Below are 21,321 nucleotides of genomic sequence, written 5' to 3' on the forward strand. Positions count from 1 at the left end.
TTCTGCACTGAGAAGTAATTTTAAACAACCAGTTCAGGTATGTTATGATAAATGTTTGGGATAGGTGGGATTTGAACCCAGACCTCCTGACTCAGAGTTAGGGAGACTACCGGGATGCTTTCAGATCACGTTTTAGATATTTCCTAATTAACCTGTTCAGAGAAGTTATTACACACTACCACTGTGCCACATGAGCTCTCATGACCGTATTTTTAAAAAATGAGCACACAAACTGTTCAACTCATTTCTGAATATCATCTGACTTGTCATTTGAACTGTAGCCAGTAGAGTCTGCAACTAAAACCTGATAACCTCATAATTACTTGTGAAATTAAAGCTTTGTTTAAGTTGGACCATCAACAGAAACAGCTATAACATACCAACTGACTTATTGTTCATTTCATGATGGAGATAGACATAAAAACCCAATGGCTGTTACACAAAAGTGAAATGGATCCATTGACCCGACAATGTAATGTGAAGATTCCTCATTTAAACACAAAAGACCTTAACTCTCTTGAGCACTCAAGATGTGCAAAGCCACAACTTCAGATCTTATTAACCAAGTACATCATCTTATTCAGAAAAGGAATCTGAACTTGTAAGAACATTACACTGGTGAGAAGCAGCTTTGCAGTCAGAGAGACCAGCAGAAAGCCATTGAATAATCTGCACTCAATTAAGTGAAAGTGAAAAAAAAACCCTCAGTCCAATCTGTTCTTACTTAAAGTTCACCTGAGAACCAAGTTCCTAGCATTTTACCTACCAGAAGCCTCTCAGATTACTAAGAATCTTCTGTTTTTAAGATCTTCACTCCAACCAAGCCATCAACTTATCTAAGAAACTACATGCCTGCTGCAAAAGAGACTAATATAATCCTAAATTGTAATTGTGTTTTTTCTTCATCTGCTTCTAAGTTTTCTAGTGGTAATGTGTGAGAGTTGACTAAGTGAGATGTCGCATCTTTAAACCACCAAGGCAAACATGGGATTAAAAAGTCTTTCTTTATTTTCAAATTATTAAAAAAAAACTGTGCTGTTGGAATTATTTCAAATGGGATGGACACTCTCTGCATAAGAAAATAAATGGACGTTACAAATAAATATACTTTGATCATGGGGGACAGTAAAACAAAAACACCCAATCTGTCTTTGACCTCCCCAACCCATCATCATGACCATCCCCTTCATGTTGCCATCTCATTGGCATTACAGAATAGTGAGACCCAATCACAAATAGGGCCACATCTGATTACATCTCTGCATCACTTTCCAGCCGTATTCAGTTGCCCCCTTCGAGCCCTACTTTTTTTGTCTACCCCTCCTGGGGAAAAGAATTCACCCCACTGGAACTTTCACCCTATTTTCTTTTTTGAATGCACAGATGATGTGTTTAAAGATGCGGCTTCTGTAAGTTACTTGTGCATGCTACGGGTTTGCAGTAATTGGCAAAATAAAATGACTGGTGTGTGACCTCCCCTGGGATTTTGGGATGCAGTGCAGCCAAGCCACTTAGAAAATAAGCAGACATTCCTATATGTAAATAAAAAATAAACACACAAATTAGGAGCAGGAGTAGGCCATTTGGCCCCACAAGCCTGCTCTGCCATTCAGTACAAACATGTTTGGTCTGATTGTGGCCGTGATTCCACTTTTCTGCTTCCTCCCCATAACTCTTGAATCCCTTGTTAATCAAAAACCTATCTGACTCAGCCTTGAATACGTTCAATGATCAAACCTCCAATGCTCTCCGGGGAAGAGAGTTCCATAGACTGTGAGATAAAAGAAATATCTATCTCAAGTGGGAGTCTCTTAATTTGTAAGTTGTGTTCTCTAGTTCTAGATTGTCCCACAAGGGGAAATGTCCTCTCAGCATCCACCCTGTCAAGACCTGACAGGATTTTGTACGCTTCGAAAAGTTTACATTTAATTCTTCTAAACTCCAATTCGCCCAATTTCTGCAACTTGTTTCTCATACAACAGCTCCTTTATCCCAGAAATCAGATGTGTGAACTTCCTTTGAATCGCTTCTAATGCAACTATATCCTTTTGCATTTTCCCATTCCCTTACAACTGCAGTGTTTGTGAAAAGTGTCATGTAAATGCAAACTTCTCCTTCTTCCCTAACTTTTGAGGCCATCAATACATCTCAGCAATTCTGAAGCTAATGATCTGCTCAACCATCCTCTCACCTCCACCTTCAATGCCCTTGTTCCTATAAAAGCATTGCTGTGTCTTACTCTGACTGTTCTCCATGGTACCTTCCCAAGGGATGCAGTTTGAGTGGGTATGGTGGACAACCAATTAATCCATTCTCTGCCAGGCCTGGCTGATTCGCTTATGATTTCAGGGAATCCACACAAATCACTTGTTCATTGATGAGGTCTTGGAAGTTTATATCCTGCTGGACCATTGCATGTCAGAAAGAAAATGGCAGAACTGATGCAAAGGTGGACGAGCTACCAGAGGAGAAGCCCTGTAGATCTACTTGTCTGCGGGGAGCAAGTCTCATAGCTGAACCTCTCAGGACCTATGTTTCATTCAGTAAGAAGCTCATCAATGAAATGTCTTGCCTGCTGTAGTTACAACTGCAGGCTCCAAGCAGGGCATTTCCAATGGTTATAAATGAGCTTCCTACATATCTCTGTCCTTCCAGGCCCGAATAAACGACATCTACATTGTTTTCCAGTTTCCTATGTACTGTCACACTGTATTCCAAGAGAGCTGAATACATTTCATTCTCCCCTACCAGAATGATATTGTGCAGCTTTTCTCAGATTGCAGGCCACTCCCATGCCATGGGCCAGCATTGAAATGGCTGCTCATTGCTTTGTGAGCCATGTGTCAATTCCACCATGTGACACAATTGAAAGAGAGACCATCCCCTTAACCATCCAGTTGGTTTGCAGTCCACAGTGACAATGCAGGTTGATGCATGGTGTCCTGGCAGAAATCACAATGTCTCTGTTGTGTGGCAGATTATCACCTTGGCAAGCTGGCTGGCTAAGCAGCAACTGTTGAAGCAACAGATACAGGAGAATGATTGCAGTTATCCCGAGAGGAGACAGCAAGGTTATGCTCCCCTGCGCCATTACTGCTTCCCCTTCCTAGCAATATACTGGAGGAAAGAGAAATTGCTGTCCTGTAAGCCTCTTTAAACAATGGTATCTGCAGGCAGAATGAATGCAGTCTGAGCCTGAAAAATATGTCTTGATTTGAGATGATTACTTGCACACAGGTTTTTTTTAAGAAAACAAATGTTCAATGTACCTGCTTGTATGGTTGGAAGAGCATTTCAGATTTGGTGTGAAGTATTTAGTTAGCTTTGTTGCTGATAAAACAGATCATGCAGTCAATTCAAAACCATCAATGTCCCTGTTTATATTTCAGACCTCTGGAGATTAGAGTTCTGGTCAGAATGACCCAAAGTGAAAATGATTTTTCCAGAGTTTATGCAGAGAAACAATCTGCAAGTTGCTTTTCTGTAGGAGGAATGCATTCTGATATCCCTTTGCTGTTCCGGTTTTAGAAAAATTGTGTTTCAGTTCAGATTTTCAGCCATTTAATCTAATTTTCATAAAACTATGTACAGACATATCTATGACAATTATATTTTTCCTGATATCCAATCAGATTGACAGATTTGGTGCAATTATTATGATTATGCTGCAAGTTCTTTGCAAATGAATACCCAGAATAAGAATATACTGAGCGACAAGGTTCAAGAAATACTTGGGGTAAGTCTTCATGAATAATATTGCCTTGTATTCTTGAAATTGCACAATGTTCTGCCTCCTCTGTTTTAATCAAGCTGTCGGTCAACTGGTTACTTACAAACTGTAATTATGCCCCCTTGTCCACTTGTCCCCTGAATTTGCTGTCCTGGTTTATAATGCTTGAACCTGTTGATAAATTTACTGATGTCACTGTTTCAAGGTATCCATTATTCATGTGCACTTAGAAGAATACAGCTGAGGTGAGAATTGGAGCTTTTCGAGTGATTTGATTTCAGTTGATTACTGATATCTGAATTAAATAATGATTTGAAAACACAGAAATTCAATAAAACGTGAAGCTAGTTGTTGTGGTGTTTCATGTGAACAACAAAAATCTTCGAGAATTCTGAGTGCTATTTGTGGGAGTTTGCTATAAATTGGCTGCTGTGTTTCTGATATTACATCTGTGGCCAAGCTTCAGTAGATTTTTCATTGGCATTGTGAACTATTCCTTGGTCAAAAAGGATGCTATATGAATGCAAGTTTTATTTTCCTTGGGAATATTTAGAGGACTCCGACTCAATCAAATGGATCATGTAAAAAGCAATGCTTTCTTAAAAAAAATTGAAGATGGAAAAGGATTTTGTAAAAGAGAACACTGTAGAAAGTTAGAAAAATAACCTCTATTTCTGCAGCCTTGTCATTGAGTGAAATGATGGGGGTGGCATGGTGACTCACTAGTGGGCACTTCTGCCCCACAGCGCCAGGAACCCGGGTTTGATTTCACCCTTGGGTGAGTGTGTAGAGTTTGCACATTCACCCCGTGTCTGTGTGGGCTTCCTCTGGGTGCTCTGGTTTCCTCCCACAGTCCAAAGATGTGTAGGTTAGGTGGATGAGCCATGCTAAATTGTCCCATAGTGTCTGGGGATGTGCAGGCCAGGTGGGTTAGCCATGGGAAATGCAGGGTGACAGGAATGGGGTGGATCTGGGTAGGATGCCATTTGGAGGGTCAGTGTGGACTTGATGGGCTGAATGGCCTGCTTCCACACTGTAGGGATTCTATGATTCTACATCGTTAAATGTATTCTAAAATGATATTTCCAATGCTCTTCATGTTCTTGCATCAGAATAGGGAGGTGATTGTGGAATGTCACAGTGAGCCTGTTCAGTGCTTCATCTTGGAAGCTTTGCATCATTGTTATTTTACGCATAACATTTCAGCATTGACACAACGAGCTGTTCTTTATCGAATTTTATCGAGCTGATTGTGGCACTTGGGAAACATGATACACATTGCTGGGTGTATTTTCTTAGGCCTGCTGACCAGCCAAGCCCAAGAGATGGTGTCATGTAGCAGACGGATAGAAGGGGAGCAAACACATGGGCTGAATTTTATGCATGTGGGTGGAGTGGAAGATGGGTTGTGGTGGGGTCAATAAATTAGTGCAATGCCATAGACACTGGTTCTAATGGCAACCTATTTGCCCTGGCTGCACATTTACAAGTGTCAGAGAAGGGATTAGGGGCCCCTGGATAAATGGCTACTGAACAACTGCTTCCTGCCTTTCTGATACCAAGGCAGAAGCTCAGCATTTCTCACCACTTTGGGAAGAAAGGGGGAGTAATCACATCCTTTATGGGCAGCTTAGGCCCATCAAAAGGCCCTTTCCCAAGGTTTTGTTCCTCCCTTGGATTAGCCCAAATGCTCTCACTGTTCTAGTGCTGGTAGTATGGAATATAAGTTTTAACTTTGGCTAATTGAAATTTATTAGTTATAGAATCATAGAGTCATACAGCATGGAGATGGACCTCGCGGTCCAATTCATCCATGCTGATCAACATCCCCTGACCTTGTCCCATTTGTCAGCATACCCCTTTAAACCCTTCCTTTTCATGTGCTCATCCAGATGCCATTTAAATGTTGTATTTGTACCAACCTCTGCCACTTCCTCTGGCAGGTTGTTCCATATACACACCACCCTCACCTTGAAAAAAGTTATCCCTCAGGTGCTGCCAGACCTGCTGAGTTTCTCCAGAAATTTCTTTTTTTGTTAAAAATCTGTCTGTCTCAGCCTTGAATATATTTAGCAGCCCAGCCTTGACAGCCCTCTGCGGTAAAGAATACCAGAGAGTCACTACCCTCTGGGAAAAGAAATGCCTCCTCATTTCTGGCTTAACTGGGCGACCTCTTATTCTGAGATTATGCTGTCCGATCCCAGACTCTCCCACAATAGGAAACAACCTCACCATATCTATCCTGTCAAGCCCCCTAAGAATCCTTTATCTTTCAATGGAATCTCCTCCCGTTCTCTAAACTCCACTGCTTGCAAGCCCAACCTACCCAAACTCTCTTCACAAAATAAACCCTCCATACCCATGCCTTCTCTAGGATTGCCTTATTACCAGGATATCTTCTTTTTGATAAGGGGACCAAGATTGTTCACAGTACTCCAGCTGTGGTGCGACTAATACCTTGTATCCTTTATTTATAGTTATGAATACAGTTATTAAACCTGCCTCATTGCACGTTATCAGATCCAAAGTAACATGATCCTTGGTTGGATCCCCGACATACTGTTGGAGGAAATTTCCCTGAATACACACTATAAGTACTTCCTCATGGTTACCTTTGCTAATTTGATTTTCCCAATCTAGAAGCTTCAAGGTCAAATGTTGCCCGCCACAAATAGCCCCTTTTACAGTGCGCATAGTATGAAGGAAACAAAAAGAACAAGTTTCTGAGGTCACATAGGTGCCATGAGTGTTTCTTCTTTGCAAATAGAAACCCACATTTGTACAGGTATTGCTAATTTACATTATCAGCTGTCTGGTCGAGTGCCAGAAGATTGAAGCTACAGAGGTGAACAATCTTTCGCAACATGTCCAGTGCAGCATAACATCAGCATCTTCTCATTGTTCAATTGAGGACATCATCACATATTTGAAACAGATAAAAATATTAACTGTTATTAAACAACAGGAAAAATGAAGGAAAAGCAGAACAAAAAACCACAATTGCTTCTGGAAATAAACAGAGGATGGTTGCCTTTCAAACAAGAGCTAATTTACAGACAATGAGTGATCACTTCACTCAACTCAGATCTACCGGATCAGGTGTCGATTAAGTCTTGACTGCCTCATTGTGCCTGAGATTACTGTGCTGTATCATGGTGAAGTTGATGATCCTCCTGCTCAATGTTCAATCTTCCTTCTTGGAAGATGCTGCTGCTGCTGCCCCAGCTCTCAAAGATTATGTCTGGAGTGTACTGTGAACCTCCACCCTCACAGAACACTGATCCAGACATCAGAACCTCACCTTCAGGAGGCCTATTGTCTGCTCCACAATGTCCTTGGTGGAAGAATGGGTTGCATTGTGTCCATGCTTACTTTCTGTGGGTTTTGTAACATTGCCATCAGCCATGGTTACATAGCATTGCCTTCATCTTCTAGTAACCCATCCTTCCAAGCATTATGCTCCTGAAATAAAGCAGGAACCTGCGAGTTCTCAAGGATCTAGGCATCATGGCAGCTCCCAGGGGTACTTGGCAGACTTCTAAGGCTTAGTACTGAAGATCACAGATGGACTTGTACATTGATGGAATGGGACTTTGCCTTACCAATAAGTCAGCTGCTTTATGAAATGTTGCCCTCAGTGTCATGCGTATATAGTCTATTCCCCAGCATGTTCCTGGGGGAAGCCAGCTTTGTTGGAAAAGTCAACTCCCTGGGCTTCGTCACTGTGAAATAAGCTGAAGCAGTGTGATCTGTATCCATCAGTAATGGCCTTGATACAATTGTTGGATGAGTATTGAGAGACCCCACATGGATCCCCAGTGGATCTTGGAAGTAACCAGTTGCATAAAATTTAGGAGAGCTGTCTTGATGGCCACTGGGATAGGATGATCTTCATGTCGCAGGTCCTGGTCCAGCAGATGACACAGTTCTGTGCAGTGTCCCAGGACATCCTCAATCTACAGCTGTAATGTGCCTCAGACATCTGGAAGAAATAGCCTCGAAAATGCTAGATTCTGTGCCTTCTTCACCAGTGCTGCGTCCCCTGAGGATCTTCAGCTGCATTTTCTTTATATGGAATTGTTCTACAGTCGGTGGAAGTTGCTGCTGGTCTTAGGGTTGTGGCTCAATTTCTCTGCTGCTTTCTTAGAGCCCAGCCCCAGCAATAATCACCTCACTGCAGCTGCCTCAAATCGATCACAGTTCCAAACAATCAATGTGGAGAACACTAGAAACAGAACAAGTCCTCAGTTACATGAGCACTCAGCATTCATATCATTCTCAAATCGTGGTTTAGCATAGCCCTTTATACAGAAGGACATCAAGGCAGACCATGGGATGCATGCACCTTGACCTTTGACATAGTGGACCTTCTACTGATGTATGCAGTACAAGCCCTTCTGTACAAATACAGTGGGAATTTGTAAGTGTCAATGATTCCTGATACCTTGGCCCCCACTTCACCCATGAACAGCAGCATCGAATGTGGGAGTATGTTGGCAAATATTTACAGTTCAAGGTAAGAGGAAACCATCTCCTTCTATAGCTTGAGATCTTGGATTGTCTTCGTGTATGGTGATGTGCAAGTGTGGCTTCTAAGGTCACTGGGGATTCCTTCTGTTTCATAGAGATGGCTATGGTCAATCTGTAATTATCAATGACATGGTTAAGTTTGTTTGTGGGCAGGGTTTGTATTTGACATTATTGGTCACTGCCTGCATTTTGTTTGCAGTATTCCTTGGTTACTGATGTCTTAAAAACTGTCCTGTGTGCTTTTGACTCAGTTTCCTGAGCGTATCAGACTAACCTGCCTACTGCTCCTGCACCTCTTCACGCCTTTGATTGAAATCATTAAACGCCAAATCCAATGGATCCTTTCCTGCCTGGGGCTGAGAAGGTGCCTGGTTTCTAACCGTTCTGCGTTCCAGCAACCTCAGTTGGCTGCAAAGACATGCCAGTGAGGTGTTCACCAGCGTGTGCCTCTGTGTGAGCAAGGTGTCAGGATCTGAGCTGGGAAAGGGTGCAGGAGACAGTCTTACTAGTGCTTCTTGAGGGTTCTGTGGCCCCTTCTTCTGAGGTGGTGGGGGAGATAATATCCTGAAGGGCTGATCTCTCTGTTGTGGATGCAACTGGTTCCTGCAGGAGAAGAGAGAGGGTGACTGGATTGCAAAATAGGGTTTGAAGTTTGGACATGTTGCATTCACCGTGGGAGGAATGGGAGAACAGCACAGCAGTGGACAATGAATCTTACTTGGTTGCTGGGATACGGAGATATTGGCAACACCACATGAGTAGTCACGGCCCTCTCCTGCTGAGGCAAGGCTGCTGTTCTCATAAGGAGTGTCAGGCACCCAATCATCTTGGCCCTCCATGTCCTATTTTGGGCTGTGATCTCCTGGAATGAGACAAAGAGAGGATTGATTGAGATGAAAGTGGCTCAGCTTTTGGTTCTGCTGTATGTAGAGGATAGTTGACGAGGTGTCCCAAGTCAGTGAGTGGGAAGTGCAGAGTGCATGGAGGGTTAGTAGTTGGTGCATATGGTGGGTGAGTGCAGCTGAGAGAAGATACTGCAAACTGTAGTTAGAGTGATGTGGTTTCCTCTGGTGATCTTGAGGCCAAACGTCCTCTCCCTCACCCCGTCCATCAGGACTTCAAGGGCCCTGAGGAGCCAGCTTGCCTCTACCTGTTTATCTCTGGGCCAATTTTACCCACAGTGCAACTGTGAAGGGCAGGCCCTGGCTTGCAGCAATGTGCCTAGTGCACAACTGGCCTTTCAATATGGTAGCAGTGAGAAGTCCCCGAAGGTAGCAGCAGTGGGGAGCATTTCTTCCACCTGATAGTGCGAGTGTGGTGCCATAGAGACACATAATGAGGAGAGCAGCAGACAGTTGCATGAGAAGACTTGCTAGAACTCATGGAGAGAAACTCTCCATAAATCATCTCCTTGCATCCTTGAAACTAAATGAAATACTTAAATTGAACTCAAAAATCTATATTTATTATAGACACATTTTCAAGTGGATTCATTGAAATTTGTAATTGATCTTCATAGATCATTGAACCCCTACAGTGTGGAAACAGGCCCTTCGGCCCATCAAGTCCACACCAACGCTGGCAGCATCCCACCCAGACCCATTCCTCTATAACCCACCTAATCTACACATCCCTGAAATCTACGGGCAATTTAGCATGGCCAGTCAACCTAACCTGCACATCTTTGGACTGGGGGAGGAAACTGGTGCACCTGGAGGAAACCCATGCAGACACAGGGAGAATTTGCAAACTCCACACAGACAGTCACCCAAGAGTGGGATTGAACCTGGGTCCCTGGTGCTCTGAGGCAGCAGTGCTAATCACTGAGTCACTGTGCCGCCCCTGTCTGTTTACTGCTGTCATCATTGCCTGTCTTGTCATTTGCCATGTGAAAGAGAAACGGAAGGAATGGCAACACTATATCCAGGTCAATGGTTATCATAGGAATAAATGGCATGAAGACAATTATTTTACTGTCATTCAACCTTGAAATCTACTGCACTAAAAATGCAAATTCCCTTTTAATATTTCTCTAAAGTGGCAGAAATCAAGGGTGTCTATTTTTTGGTTATATCTTCTTTCAGGTTACAGTAGGAGAGGGAAGTTGTTGGTGCAGGGGAGATTATCTCTGCAGTTTTACCTCTGGTCTGACACTACATCCAATTCAAACATTTGCTAAAAATACTCCTTCTTAGGACTTAATTAATGAGACCAGATCTTGCACAACTGCTTACCATAGCAGTTAGTGGGAGTTGCTATTATGTTTCCCTAAACTAGCTGATAAAGGCTAATCTCACATTGAAAACGCAGAGAAAGAGCAGGGAGTGCAGATTGGGAAATCATTGACCTGCAGCCAGTCAGCTCCTGATCTACTTTCCCGGCAAACCCTGCTGTTTATGGAAATATCTGACCGCAATTGGCTGAAAAGTGGCACATTTCCCCTGACAAAAGGCTGCACATTTTAGTGAACAATTCAAAACTGGAATTCATGGCAGAAATAGGAAGATATATCAATAGTAGGCAGTCTTGACGTTTATTTTTTGTTTATTACAGTGAAGGCAGTCTTGTATTGCAATGATGGTACTTGTCTAGGTTCATAAGCTGTTGTGTTTTGCTTCTTGCAAGCGAAATATTCATGAAAGGTAACTTTGCCTGGTTTGAGAAATCTTTTAACTGTCTTCTGAAGCAGTCTAATGTGTGGTCACTTCATCAATTGACTTTTAACTCCTGAATTTTCACAGATTTGGCAGCTGCATGAAGCTGTTGGGGAAAAGAATTGTTAATAATGTTAAAAGATATTTAGTCTTCTATTAAATGTGGTTATTGAACAGTAGATTTACAGTGAGATATTACACATTTTTACATTTTGAATTTCTCAGTGTTATCTGATTCTATTTTTCCTGAATTAGGCTACCAGTACAGCTATCTGCTGGTTAGGGCAACATGACCCAGAAAATATTTCTGTTATCGTAACTGAGCGACTGGCATTTGAAAACAAGGGCTTGCAGTCTGGTTTCTTCTCTGGGTCAAACGGGTATAGGTTGTGAGCTGCTGACTGCAATTATATGGAGTTTGTGGAACATTTAGAAACGAGAGTACATATTACTTCAGCTGCACAGTTACATTTTAAACTTGTTTTCGACACTTTTTTAAGCTCAGCACGTACAGGTCAACGTGACCAGATTCAATTATTTTCTCATCCTATTGATCAGTACTGTAGACCAAAAGGAGTTACTAATTTCTTTAGCGTGGCAAAGGAACAGGGCAAACAAAACCAAAAAAAAAGAAATGAAGAGCTAACCAACAACTTTATCAGTAAAATCATGTCGAGTGATTTGGAGCTGTGTACTTTGCCAGCTCCATTTAAAAGACTGATGGCCCTGGAGAGAACTTGAGCCTTCAAATATTTGCTTTCAATAGCTTTACAGGCCACTCTTCTAACTCTGCTCCTGTTTCATAAACAAGTGAAATTAATAAAATAGAAACAAGTATAATAAAACCAAAATGTGCTGAAGAAACTCAACAGGTCTGGCAGCGTCTGTGGAAAGAGAAACAGAGTTAAAGTTTTGAGTCCAGTAAGACTCTTCTTCAGAAGTGAACCTCTGTCCCATTGAGTGAAGTGATAAGGGTGGCATGGTGACTCAGTGGTTGGCACTGCTGCCCCACAGCGCCAGGGACCCAGGTTTGATTTCACCCTCGGGTGACTGTTTGTGTGGAGTTTGCACATTCTCCCTGTGTCTGTGTGGGTTTCTTCCGGGTGCTCTGGTTTCCTCCCACAGTCCAAAGATGCGCAGGTTAGGCGGATTGGCCATGGGAAATGCAGGGTTACAGGGATAGAGTAAGGGGGTGAGTCTGAGTAAGATGCTCTTTGAAGGGTTGGTGTGGACTTGATGGGCTGAATGGCCTGCTTCCACACTGTAGGGATTCTATAACTGAGCAATTGCCTACCTATTCACACGTACATACAATAAGAACAGGACAATGTTCCTGCTGTTTGGGTAACATGTCTCAATCAATGCCACCTAACAAATGAACATTGTTGTTTATCATTCCAGAAAAACAATCTGTGCCAAAATCTTCATGGTTTAAAAAAAATTGGAAATACATGGTCATGGTAAATGTCCAGAAAGTTGTTAGATCATATCTAATGTTAGAGCAATTTGAACATATTTTGGTGCAATCAGATCTTTGTATTAAAAAAAATCATCTTTCATTGAAAAAGAGGTGGTAGAGATAAGAAAATGACCGAAATAATGAAATTGATTGAGTGAACCCTGATTGAGGAGGCTATTTGATGATTGAAGTCATGTTCTTGGAGTAAATTGAGTCTTGGCATTCAGCAAAAGCCATTTTCTTTACCCCAGAATCAATCTATCAGAACGAGGTCACAGATTGTTCAATATTAAAAATGTCTTCGACAATCACAGTCAACAATTGTTGTGATCAAATGGGGCTGGATTTTTGCTACTGATATGGATTACTTGAGTTGGGAAATTTCACATTTTGCTGCATCCACCTCAGTAGTGAAGCCCCCAAACCTCTGATACTCTCTTCGGAGCCTCCAACCCCAGCAGCTGAGTGCTGAGGCGGGTTGCTTAGGTGATTTAACTTGGTCCTCTGGACTACATCTCAGTTGTATTAAGGGCAGTTAAGTACTCTCATCTCTTGGCCCCATAGACTCCCATTTCCCCCTAAAGCCTTCATGCCCCTATCTGTGCCAAATGGCCACTCATAGACTCCACACCAACTTACTGCTGAGGTAATATGAGACTGGGCTTTCGCAAAGCATGTATAATGAAGCCATCCAGTTCTAATTGAAAGTAGTTTTATTCCTGCCCTCATAATGCGTGCTTGACTGAGGCATCAGCAGGTTAGAGCACTGGAGAGCAAGGTTCATTTTGTTTGATTAATGTTTTAAATGGTTATAACGGATTGGTTTGCTGTGATCTATTTTCTCAATGTCTTAGTTTTGTTTTTTTAAAATTCACTCACTGGATGGGGGCAGTGCTGGCTAGGCCAAAATTTATTGCCCACCTCTAAGGGCAATTAAGAGTCAAACACATTGCTACAGGTCTGGAGTTATATGTCAGCCAGACCAGGTAAGGATGGCAGTATCCTTCCCTAAAGGACATTAGTGGACCAGATGGAGTTTTCCAACAATCAACAATGGATTTGTGGTCATCATTGGACTCTTAATTTGTGATTTTTAATGAACTTAAATTCCACTATCTGCTATGGCAGGATTTGAACCTGGCTCAGCAGCCCAGTCTCTAGACTGTCACCTTCCTGAAACAAGTCTTTGTACAAGACTAAGAGGTGCAAAGTATTTGAAGTCTCTGCTAGTCATTAGTTCATGGCTTTCTGATTGACATATTATAGGATTGTAGGAAAAGTTTTTTAAAGAAGAATAATGAATGGATGTTACTTTTGGAATTGGTCTACATATGTCATTGTTATTATATGGTCCGTTGATTCAATACATGATATGCATGCCATATGTATGGCAATTATCTTTGTTTATAGGCCAGAAGAAATCAGGATTTTGTTAAATCCAGTTCAGAAGCAAATTTTCAATTCAGTTGGGAAGCTATAACTGTTGAGTTCAGAAGCAAATTTAGTTTTTCTCTTAGAAGAAGAATTCAGTGGAGTTCAAGGAATAAGTTATCTCAGTCGAAGATTATAGATGGTGAAACTTAAAAACCAGGAGAGTTTGGTTAGAAATCTACAAATTATTAGAATTGAAATGGTTCACCTTTCATGGTGACTAGACATAGAATGGACATGAGATGGCATAGGGTAGATGAAGGGCCAAGGGAGTTGGGGTGGGGTGTGTTAGCATGAGTTGAGACGAAAACTATGAGTGGTCATCAGTATAGATGGGGTACATGGCTTGGCACTGTGTTACCATGGGTGCCACCTTCTTGACTTACATTACAAAATGTTCCTGAATCCAAACTGTGTTTCATGATGACTCAGAGGGGCTGTGAACCATGTGTCATTCAGTAACTGGCCTGATTCCACTGAAATTGAGAAGGTCTACGAGAAGCAACTTTATTGCTAGCAAATTGGAGTGTAAGGTATGGCCCCACCACCTTCAACTGTACCCAGTGAAAATTGACAATACCAGAAATGGATGCGGAAATACTGCAATTGGGCTCACCAACCATTTTTAAATGGTCCTGAGTCATTCTGACTCTGCAGAAATCTTGGCCAAGTTGTCAAAACAGCCATTGAATGTTCAGATACTTTCAGTATTGTTATTTGGATGTTGTGGGAATCTTGCCAAAATAACGAAAGGCATAGGTGAAGTGTGAAGATTTTCTATCAATGGTATGTTTTGAATCACTGAAAACTTTCTAAATGTATCTGAATTGAACTGTAAACTCAGTGGAGGTAACTCATTTTGAGGAATTGTAGGGTACCTTTAGGGGAGATTTATGTATACTAACATTAGTTTTGGAACTTGGATTTCAAAATAGTTGCGTGGGTGTTGATAACTTTCATGAAAGAGTTTCCTTCTCAAAAAAAGACTAGAGATTCTTCTGGAACATTGATCTAGAATGTATCAGAGAGCAGATTACTGCAAATCCCTGTGTTTTTAATGGAAAGATGTTTATACTTTATCACAAGAAAAGTAAATATGTATGGCAATTATCTTTGTTTATAGGTCAGAAGAAAGCAGGATTTTGTTAAATCCAGTTCAGAAGCAAGTTTTCAATTCAGTTGGGAAGCTATCACTGTTGAGTTCAGAAGCAAGTTCAGTTGTTCTCTTAGGAGAAGAATTCAGTGGAGTTCAAGGAATAAGTTATCTCAGTCGAAGAGTATAGTTTGTGAAATTTCCGAACCAGGAGAATTTGGTTAGAAATCCACAAATTATTAGAATTGAAATGGTTCACCTTTCAAATTTGTGAAAAAAAATCATGTCAGTAGATGTGAAAAGTGCAAATTGATTTGTCTTCAGAGTGTATAGCAAGGAAACCATCAGGAGTTATATAAATAGGCAACCCCTTAAGTGTTGAGAAAAAGAATTAAGTTCTTTGGACTTGTCTCCATAATGGAGAATATTGGGGAACAGGTTGAAAGTTTGTTTCACTTGTGGTTTGAGATCATCCTTAATTGTTTATTTTTAGGTAAGTTGATTTATTTATTTTAATTTCTTCTTTTGTGTAGTAAATTTTGTTTTGTTGTGAAAGAAAATCTGCACCCACATGTGAATATGTGACTAACTACCTCATTAACTAACTAAGCAAAAAATAAACATAAGATCAAGCCAGATTTCATTCTGGGATCTCACTTCTTTTGTTGTACCATCATCTGATATCATAACAGATTTAATAATGCTGATATGGAATAAAAATGAATCTGTTGGACACAGTGCAAGAAGTATCCAAACTGGATTTGGTAAATTGATTTACCATCTTAAGACATATAAGCACTGTTTTTAGTTGTCGCTGTTTACTCTGCACTGCAGATGTGTTTTTGTGTTTTACTTTAGTAGTGTTTCACTAGTGGTAGAATTGTTAAAATGCTATACAATCATAGAACCCCTACAGTGTCCAAACAAGCCATTCGGCCCAACAACTCTACACTGCCCCTCTGAAGAGCATCCCACTCAGACTCATTCCCCTATCCCTGCATTTCCCATGTCTAACCCACATAGCCCTGGGCACTATAGGCAATTTAGCACGGCCAATCCACCTACCCTGCACATCTTTGGACTGTGGGAGGAAACCGGAGCACCTGGAGGAAACCCACGCAGACACGAGGGGAATGTGCGAATTCCACACAGTCGCCTGAAGCTGGAATTGAGCCCAGGTCCCTGGCACTGTGAGGCAGCAGTGCCAGCCACTAAGCCACTGTGCCACCCTATAATTAGGCAAACAACAGTTAAAGATTGTAGATTATGTTTGGACTGTATCTGAGAATTATGATAAGCCAGTAGCCAAATGCATGGCATTTTTTCTTGATGTGGAATCTCAGCTGACAAAGTCATGACTGGATTCAAGATGTCTGAGCCATTTATTCCCCTTTCATCTGCAGGTTGCAGGATGGAACTAGTAATCCAAGACATCAGGTTCAGAAATTTTTGTTGCTACGAATCATGCAATCAACTTTATTGACCTCAAATTGTCACTAAAAAGCCAGCAGTTGATCTGAAGTTTTTCTGATGAAGGGTCTAGGCCCGAAACGTCAGCCTCTCTGCTCCTATGATGCTGCTTGGCCTGCTGTGTTCATCCAGCCCTGCACCTTGTTGTCTCGGATTCTCCAGCATCTGCAGTTCCTACTATCGTTGATCTGAAGTGTTGCCCTTAAGTTTGGGCATGATAGTAGATTGAGCTTTTATCTATGTTAAGGTGGCATGTTCATGGTTAGCACATTTGTGTCAAATATCATGATATTGTAACGTACACAGGAATTGGCGCAAAATAATAATTTACTTGCATGTTTTGTGGACAAACAGAAATCAAGGGATGAACTTCTTTGCCAAAAAAAAAAGTTTTTAGAAGTGAGATGCATGATGCCCAATCCAACCCCGGCCCATGTCAGTATTTCTCATGCATTCATCAGCTCTCTGTCTCATTCATGGTGAAAGTGGCCTCTTCAGCACTCCTCTTGTGGCAGGAGGTGCAGATGTGCTTGCTGCTGCTGGGACTTTGTGGAGTTCATGCTGCTGATGCCATATTTAAATCGTGGCTCCTCAGCACTGAGGTACTGCAAGCCATGAGCTGAGCTTCAGACTGTGGAGTTCCAAAGTTTTCCTCCAGGGAATGGCCCAAAAATGCAAGATGATGGCTCGCTTCGCTGACAGACCGCTGGAGGCCCGCTGTTGGCCATTCGAGTGCTGGAAAGGAGGTCAGTGCTTTCTGCCTCTGCTCAGCAAAGGATGCCACACCACTGGACCTGGCCAAGGTAATGGCACATGTCAGCAATGTGTGCTGGGAGAAAGAGAAAGCAGAGATTGTCTGCACTCTGTAAGGATAAGGCTATAATTCTGCTCCTGTACAGACCTCTGACCGAGGCATATTGACTGCGGCTAGCACAACTGCGAGTAGCATGTCCGTTCAACAGCACTCCCCCTCCTCATCTTTCAAAACTACTAACCCTGCCTGTGTTCTGCCCTTCCTACTCACTCACCAATGGCCACTGAGCCCCTCTCCTGCTCCTGCATCTTACATCTGCTGTCGTCAGTCTCAGTCCTTCTCTTTGCCTCCTGCTAGCAAAGATTGGCCCAGCCCTCAGACCGATGCCCCCCCACCCCAGTATCCCTACTGTTCTACCTATAGTTCTCAGACTAGTTGCCCCTGACCCACAGAAATGACTGTAGGCTGGAATCAGAGGAGCCTTTTGACTGATTGTAGTAGTACCCCTTGACTGACTGTAGCCCTACTTGACCCCAGAGGACAGCTTTGATATCCATGGATGGCCCTTTAGTTGAAGCGAATACAGTGCCTACACTTGCTGTGGGTGGTGACACTGAGGTAGCACTGGGCCCTGCAGCAACATTTGCAGCAAACCCCTTGACTATTCAGTACTCCATGCCATGATAAGTTGCCTGCACTCCCTCTGCATGAAAAAGCAATGCAAACCACAGAGGCTGGCAGCCTCCACCTAAGTGTGAGCGAATACAAAGCTAAGAATCATTAAATGCAACCAGTGTAGATAATAAGATTCACGTATCTCCCTACGTGCAGTGAGACTTGATGGAAGCTTGCAAGTGTAAGTGTCTCTGAGAATAAGGTATTAGCCATCTGAAGGATGAATGAATCCTCTGGGATCAGCTGTATGTGCTCTTGTTAGGTAACAAAACGATTTCTGTTGGGATAATGATTACAGCCACCTTTATAACCATAGATTAGTCATGCAGTCCTTTTAACAGCATATCTTGTCAAATGATTTCATGGTTAAGGTTTTTGCTTTCACCTGTCCAATTCTTCAGGAGGTAAATACAGTCACGGTGATAACAAAGTACGTAGAGTGAAGGGTCATTGATTTGATTTATGCTTTGCGGTCTCAATCAGGCAGGGATTTGGAATGCTATCTGCAACTGCAGTGTGGTTGCCTAGAGAGGGCAAGAATTGCATTTGTAATCCTACATGAAAGGAGTGTGTGTGTGCGTGTGTGAGTGTGTGTGTGTATGTGTGTGTGTGTGTGTGCGCGCGCATGTGTGTGCGTGTGTGTGTGAGTGAGTGTGTGTGTGAGAGAGTCAGTGAGTGTGAGTGTGTGTGTGTGTGCGCGCGTGTGTGCGTGTGTGTGTGCGCGCGCGTGTGCGTGTGTGTGAGAGTGTGTGTGTGTGAGTCAGTGAGTGTGAGTGTGTGTGTGTGCGTGCGCGTGTGTGTGTGTGTGAGTCAGTGAGTGTGTGTGTATGTGTGTGTGTGTGAGTGAGTGTGTGTGTGTCAGTGAGTGTGAGTGTGTGTGTGTGAGAGTCAGTGAGTGTGTGTGTGAGTCAGTGAGTGTGAGTGTGTGTGTGCGCATGTGTGAGTGTGTGTGTGTGACAGTCAGTGAGTGTGAGTGTGTGTGTGTGTGTTGTGTGAGAGAGAGATAGAGAGAGGTGCACTTGAAGATTTAGATGAAGCATATGAGATTGACTGACACTTCAGAATATTTTGACATTTTGAGCCTCAAAGGCATAGAGACTGAGGGTGAGAAACATTCACTCCGCATCAAAAATTGAGAATAAACCTAGTTGGAGCAAAATCTGTTCAAAGTTTGGGATGCAGGAAAACTTTTCATAATCATGGAACTCCTTGTATCTTAAATGACCTGATGATGGAAAACTACCTTTTGGGTTGGGTTGGTTTGCACACTTGGGCGACACAGCGTAGGTCCTTGGCAACATTAGTAAGCAAGTTAGCACAATAACAGAAGAATTGTAAAAGGTATAACTACTACTAAAATAGTTGCAGGTTTTACTTCAAGAGAAGTCAACCATTGACCAAAGCAACAATAGCACTGGGAGTATTGTACGATGGTGACCTAATATAAAACTAAACAATTTAAACGAGAACAATTTATTTTTAACACTCATTCTGACATGTTTATCTTTATAGAACTAAAGTATTGATGTGTACACACTGTTGTCAATTGATTGATTTAATTAACAAATTAACATTAAAGTATAATACTGGCTACTTGTAAGGAAAATGAGGCGAAGCCCATTTTTCTGATACCAGTAGTTATGTACAATTAAACAAGCAGAAATTGAGCACAATGATTAGTAGCCTTTCATTTCTCCCTCATTTGAATTTGATTTGAGTTTAATTTAGGACTGGTTCAACCTTTGAAGGCTAACCATGGTGGATTGTTTTCGGGACTGGATGACTTTGACAGTGCCATTTCAATACAACTGTTTTAACAAAAGTGATGTGAATAAGTAATGATTGCAGATACTTTAAACTGCAACGGCAAACTGTATCCAAGAAGCTACCTTGCCTTACTGTATATTTTTATGCTTCCAAATCAGTTTTTAATTATTAATTGTTAATAGCTACAGTGAACTAATTACCCCTTGTATTAATTTTACAGTCTTCTTATGTGCTTGCAATAGGAAATCAATTCAAAGTCACTGAACTTACAAGAATTTCCCTGTTTAAAAGTGTAACATTGCTGGAAAATTCTCTGTGAATTTAATGCCTTGTTATGCGGTCTAATGGCATCTCTGTGCTGGAAAATTAATTTTAATTTGTGTAATGTTATTATTTTATATGAAAATAATTTTATACTTTGTTGATACTTTTAAAAATTGCTTGATATTTCAGTTGTTAATGTCCCAATCTCTTCTCATTTTCTGTAAAATTTATAAAAACTGAAGGATAATTCGCATTTTACTCTCTGACTTGCTATCTGTGAGAATTATTCGATGTGAGTGGCTGTTTACCTTACAGAGACATAGCCATAGAGTCATATACCATTAAAAAAGTCCCTTTGGTCCAAGTCGTCCATGCTAACCAAGTTTCCCAAATTAATCTAGTCCCACTTGCCTGCGTTTGGTCCATATGCCTCTAACCCTTTCCTATTCATGTACCTGTCCAAATGTCTTTTTAATATTGTAACTGTACCTGCATTCACCACTTCCTCTGGCATTTCATTCCATATGCGAACCATCATCTGTGTGAAAACATTGCCCTCAAGTCCCTTTTAAATCTTTCTTGTCTCACTGTAAAAATATGTCCTCTCGTTTTAAACTCCCCAAACCTAGGGAAAAGACCTTTGCTATTCACCTTATCTATACCCCTTATCTATACCCCTCATGATCTTATAAACCTCTATAAGGTGACTCCTCAATCTCCTACGCTCCAGTGAAAAACATCTCAGCCACCCCTTGTAACTCAAACCCTCGTAAATCTTTTCTGCACCCTCTCCAATTTAATAATGTCCTTCCTATTGCTTAATGCCTCTGCAAATCCCTTTGGCATGGTGTCAGATTCAAATTATTATTGGGAAAAGTGAAAACTACACTGCTAGCGTTTTGTACACAACTTCTTCAGGGTCAGTAGTGAGCACCATTGCTTTGCCACTGAACACAAAATTGTTTGGGTCATTAAGTGACAGCATAGGTTATTCACATCAGTAAATGCTAATGGTCGAGGTTGTTCACCTATAATTCTTGTCTTTTCCCACCCCCATCTCTGACTGGAACAACACCCTCTTGTGGCCATATATGTATACATCAGAATAACCCATTTAGTTAGGTAAAGGCAAAATACTATGAATGTTGAAAATCTGTAACACAGAGAATGCTGGAGAATCTCAGCTGGTCTAGCAGCATCTGTGGAGAGAGAAACAGAGTTAATGTCTCAAGTCCAGTATGACTCTTTTTTGGTTCTGAAGAAAAGTCATACCAGATCTGAAATGTTAATGCCCTCCATAGACCTATTCAGTTACATGTTGACTTTCCATATGCTGCGCATTCTGTAGTCTGTCTGTAAAGACAGAGCTTCTATCATAGTCAACAAGGTGCAGGGCTGGATGAACACAGCAGGCCAAGCAGCATCATAGGAGCAGAAAGGCTGACGTTTCGGGCCTAGACCCTTCATCAGAAAAGCTTTTCTGATGAAGGGTCT

The 21,321-nt window shown here is 41.7% G+C and overlaps 1 protein-coding gene across 1 annotated transcript in view; it reads left to right on the forward strand.

Moving 5' to 3' along the window:
* greb1 (growth regulating estrogen receptor binding 1) overlaps nt 1-21,321 on the forward strand; it is a 186,083-nt gene that overhangs the window by 7,555 nt on the left and 157,207 nt on the right. The window contains exon 2 of the mRNA XM_048597113.1: nt 3,633-3,736. Within this exon, the coding sequence (XP_048453070.1) occupies nt 3,683-3,736 (54 nt within the window). The 5' untranslated portion in view covers nt 3,633-3,682. The remainder of the gene's footprint in view (nt 1-3,632; nt 3,737-21,321) is intronic.

This window comes from Rhincodon typus, chromosome 5, assembly GCF_021869965.1.
Source record: "Rhincodon typus isolate 14 chromosome 5, sRhiTyp1.1, whole genome shotgun sequence".
Classification (NCBI taxonomy): domain Eukaryota; kingdom Metazoa; phylum Chordata; class Chondrichthyes; order Orectolobiformes; family Rhincodontidae; genus Rhincodon; species Rhincodon typus.